This window comes from Penaeus japonicus, unplaced genomic scaffold (genome assembly GCF_977035675.1).
Source record: "Penaeus japonicus unplaced genomic scaffold, GWHDUDI00000001_assembly GWHDUDI00000020, whole genome shotgun sequence".
NCBI lineage: Eukaryota > Metazoa > Arthropoda > Malacostraca > Decapoda > Penaeidae > Penaeus > Penaeus japonicus.
This window is the reverse complement of record NW_028234422.1, coordinates 29,117,972-29,122,971: the sequence shown is the minus strand read 5'-3', so window position 1 is coordinate 29,122,971 and position 5,000 is coordinate 29,117,972. Positions and strand designations below refer to the sequence as shown.

Below are 5,000 nucleotides of genomic sequence, written 5' to 3'. Positions count from 1 at the left end.
CTGAGAGTACCAGTGGTACATTAATTATTCATTTGAATTTTTGTATAAGTCCCATAAATCACCCACATAATAGGCAAAAATAAATAACAGATTTATCAAACTAAATTTCAATAATAAGATTTTTCTCGTATATGGAATTTCATAAACAAACCACAGTATCTTCTGAAATTCAACTAAAAATCAAACTATTCAAAAAAACTAAAAACTAAAAACTAAAAACTAAAAAAAAAAAAAAAAAAGACTGTCCCTAGGATTCATGAACAAGAATGGCTCATGTGGCACTGCTAAACATCTTGGGCTGATGCACTGCCATATGCACCTTGTTTAAAGACTTTTATTTACCTAATACAAAGTATTTGTTGAGAGGAGCAAGTACCCACCTCCTCTATCCACTGCTACTACAGCACTGAATGTCACTAAGTAAGCGGGAAACGTAATGGTGGTACGAGGCAGTTCCAATATTGCTCTTTGGTGGTTAATGTGTTAAGCCAACTCGTGTGCCCTACATACTGCGAGATGATGGGTCCTTTCTTTGTTTTTCTTCCAATTTTGATATTTCTTTTACCTTTTGGAGTAGCACTTTCTGTTATTCACTCTTTTTTTTTTACCTAATGGAGACATAGAAGATTTACATAAAAAGAAAAATGTTCTTTTAGTATTTTTTTCCAAAAAAGAATAAGAATAAGAAGAAGAAAAAAAGGAATGAATTAGTTTCTTTCCAAAGTTTACTCAGGACATGATTTCAGACTGGTGGAGATGACTGGTTTTATTCTATTCATAAATATAATGATCAGTGTTTATACTTACTGACCTGGTATCACATCATTCAAGAAAAAAACATATCGCGAGGAATACGAGACAATAACTCTCACAAATCTGGTCATCAGAGTACACAAGAATAATCTAAAGGAATGCTGAAATCTAAGTCTGTGTCTTTCTAAACTTCTTAAAAGTGGAACAGACACCTGGTTAGCACACACACACAACAGATGATCCACCAAACAATGGAAACCAAAAAAAACAAAAACAAAAAACTTTCTGTCCACAAGTACATCATTGGTAAATACCATTTCAAAGGTAGTCACAATACCTTTTTATAAGAAAATCAAATGTTTTTTTTTTAATTCTATAAGAGATTTGTGTAGTTTATCATTTTCAAAAATAAATACATCTCTGATTAATAATAAGACACATTTTAAGTAGGTCACAATACCAAATGCTAATTAGTATCACTTTGCTAAAATATTGTATACAGACTCGTGTATCATACCATAAGTCTTGAAACTGCAAGATACATCTTACCCATTGCATACGGGTGTCAAGACATACATGTCGGCACCAATTAGGCCTAAGAGACGGGTGTCAATGCGTACATGACACGACATCAGGATCTGCTCAAAGTTGAAACGCGCACACAGTCATAAAGTATTACTGCTGTAACGGCGCTAATTCTAGAACTACAGGGTTTCAAAGTGAGCCTACACTTGCATTTTATGATGTATTCATGGAAAAATATTGTTAGGGCTAGTCTGCGCTACCTGGAGGGCAGAGAAAACCCTTTCTCTGTCGCTCTAATTTTTAGCTGGTGCCACTAGTGTTGTAGACTGCTCGCCTTGACGACCAGTTAGGTCGTTAGGCACCCTATCGGCAATGGATTAAGATGCCCTACCCAGGTCCAACATGCTATGAAGTGGCCTGCCTTAGAAGGATTAATCGGAAATAAATATATTTAATATGGTGTAACAGAAGAAAAAAGGAATTTCAAGTTAACTTAACATAGTAACAGTATAAAAAGGATACATATTACTTTTATCTGCAATGGTATAATCAGAATATTGAACATTCATATAGTACAAGATATCAATATATCAATGAATTTTAAGACATTTTTACTCCATGAAATAACTGTCACATTAAAAAATAAATAAATAAATAAAAACTAGGAAAACAAATATGAATTTTTAAATATGAAACTTATCTTACAATACCATTATTATGACAATCATATATACTGTTTGTATACTTTCCTAGCAATTTATTGTCAAAAAGGAAATAGTCCAAGCTCTATCCTGCTAGAATTTAAGTGGCAAAAGTTTAATGCCCTTTGATAAAGGCTTTCAACGCTGCAGTGATTCCCTGACCAAATTTATCAATAAGCTTGTTTACTTCATAACTTTTTAATTGAATTTGTGAAAACTATGTCATAATAGTAAAATTTCTTGGAATTCACTCATTTCTCAATTCCACAAAATTTTTACTTTGTGCTACATGTATGTCTGAAGCAGAAATTTTACCTTTATCATATTTAGAGACTCTCATGAATGTTTATAGAATTTTAACCCTGATCGTTCAGCAGTGTCATATATGCAATGAATTTACAAATATGTAAGACTTTTTATTTTTCAGGCTCATTTTAACAAAAAGCATACCAGACTTGTTTTTCAAAGTATAAAGGGCAAAGTGACACATAAAAGAGAGGAAGAATAAGTGAATAATTTTTCACGCCTCACACTCAGATGCATGCCAGCACCTAAGTATCAGGCCTTTAACATTGTACATTGTAAGGATTAAATTATAGCATAAAAATACCAAGCAGCTGTTACTAATTACTTTAAGTAGTGATCGTTACTTATCAGTTTTTATTTTGAGATAGCCTGAAGGTGTATACTGTGGTTAGAGTTTCAATAACTCATTCCATTTCTACTTTACCACAGTTTCCACAATTATTCAGAGCATAAGCAAATGCAAGCACTCATAATAAGATAATATGAGTTGAGTTTGGTTGGACCAAGTTATTGCTTAAAAGAAGGAAGACCTCTGAGTTAAGACTATTTTTGCTATTCTTTCTTGTATCAGATAACTTGAGAATACTTTTACTAGTTCCAGATTGAAAACTCTGTCTGTGCAGTCTACTGCCCAGATTTAGAATGTTGATTTGATAGTTGCATGCACATAGTCTCTGAACTGCGTTTCTGCCACACATGCAGCATTCATATTTGACACTAATTACCTTTCAGGATAGTCAAACAAGTAAAAATGAGTGAGCAAATCAAACCATGACCGACATAGCCTCGATATGAGGCTTGAGAATTAGTGCCATCAGAGCCACAGAATGCCATGCATATATATAGTGTGCTGAACAGAGAACAGTTTTCCTTATCATAGCATGCACAAGTGCCATCTGAAGTCAGGCCTATCCTCACCATGGCATACATAAATACCATCCTCCATCACTGGGTTAAGCCCGAAGGGAGTGGACCATTACTGAGTTATACCTTGGACCTCAAAGAATGAAAATATCATGTTGTTTGCTTTAATTTCAGTTTTAAAGGATGGGAACGAAAAACTAGACCTAATGCCTATTAGACTGTTTTTGGCAGGAATTGTATCCATTATGCTGCCTTGCCCTGAGTGTTAGAGTAAAAATCTAGGTAAAATAATCAAAATACCTTGCTTAAATTTTAGCATTTTTTCTTTGTTTGGGTAAACTTATAACATTATGATTGTTGACCATGGCATTCTTCAATGTTGTAACAAGACTCTCATCTATAAATTCGGCAGTTTGGTGTTTATTGTGATTGAAACAGTTATGCAATTGAAATCTTGGCTCCAAATATGGCAGTATAGTTTCCATGATGAAGGTAAATGCAAAATTTCATACTGTGAGAAATTAATTGTGTGGTAAATTTGGACAAAGACACAACCAATCTTCAAGACAATTTTTTTGGTAGTTTTTGTTGTGTTTTGCACAGCTATGATATTCATTTCCACCAGAAACCTTTCGTTTCTCAAGCCTCTATGTGACAGGTACAATTTCAATACAGATGTGCACATTTTTTTACCTTAATTAGAGGCCTGTGAGGGGCTGAGTTATGAGTTTTTCCGTAAGAGTTTAAGTGTTAAACTGCTATTTTTAAAAATTAACTTAATAAAATCCCATGACAAGTATCTACAAACTGTGCACACAGATTTTGAAATATAAACGAAGACCCATACTTAACATTCAATTGTCTGTGATTTGTCAAAAAATTTGTTGGTAACATCAATTGTGTCCCTATTGGTGATATTATTGCCACATGACATTATTGCCCATTAGCGATGTTTTTTATATTTCCGCAGGTGAGGTCAGCATGTGCAGAGTGGATATTTTTCAGTCAGAGGTTCATCATCTCCATTTACTCATCTTTTAATTAATTTCAAATCTTGTTTATTATACGTCTCCAAAAGAAAAGAGTTTTATATTATAATTATAACTACATCATGCTGTAAGGTTATTCTTTCCGTACGTTTGGTTGTGTCTTAATCGAATTATATCAAATGTGGAAGGTTTGTTTTTCAAAAATATCCTGCCTATGTAGTCAGCAAGGTTTATAGTCTGGCTGACATATAAACAAAAATTCTGAAAGACCTGACAATGTCCAAACATACCTTAGTTGTTAGATATCTTAGCAATCATACTAGAGATCCAACAACATACAGAATTTTTATTCACGCCAGAACCTCAAACATGGGTTCTAGTGTCAGAACATTAATTCAGCTTAAAATAAACAAAGAGTATAAATAATTAAAGGCTACATTTAAAAGCAAACAAATGATTCTGCGTTTAGAGCAATTAGTTTCCGTAAAATTACCAGTGCAAACAAAATGCCTATAGTAGGAATACCCATGAAATCACCAAGAACAAATTGATACAAAGAAGTGAAAATATCCAGCCAACTTACTCCAAGATAATACTTACAAAGGAAACTTCATGGTGTCAAGTGGCCACGAAGGGATAAGACTAACCCCTTCACATGGGAGTCAGCAACGAGTGTTAATAGGAATCACTGAAACAGAATACCATATTTGTCAGTTAATGGAGCAGAAGGACATAAGGTAATCACGTTCAGTCAAGGGTGAGAACAGGGGATAGAGTAGGAGAATAGTGTAAATATGAGTCACTGAGAGAGAGAAGAGCTCAATTATGAGTTAATTGAAGAGAATAGCGTAAATATGAGTCA

General features: G+C 33.8%; 1 protein-coding gene across 4 annotated transcripts in view; it reads right to left on the bottom strand.

Moving 5' to 3' along the window:
• Window positions 1–5,000, bottom strand: part of LOC122250521 (ELMO domain-containing protein 2) — a 14,818-nt gene that overhangs the window by 9,601 nt on the left and 217 nt on the right. Inside the window, exons 2-3 of one of the 4 annotated variants that reach the window (XM_086548291.1) lie at window positions 4,735–4,826; window positions 343–608 (exon numbers count right to left, since the gene is read on the bottom strand). Coding sequence is in view for 1 of the 4 variants with exons in the window: in XM_043011980.2 (XP_042867914.2) it covers window positions 4,739–4,752 (14 nt within the window). In the remaining 3 variants the exon portion in view is untranslated. The remainder of the gene's footprint in view (window positions 1–342; window positions 609–4,734; window positions 4,827–5,000) is intronic. The other 3 variants (XM_086548290.1, XM_043011981.2, XM_043011980.2) reach the window with 3 other exon arrangements.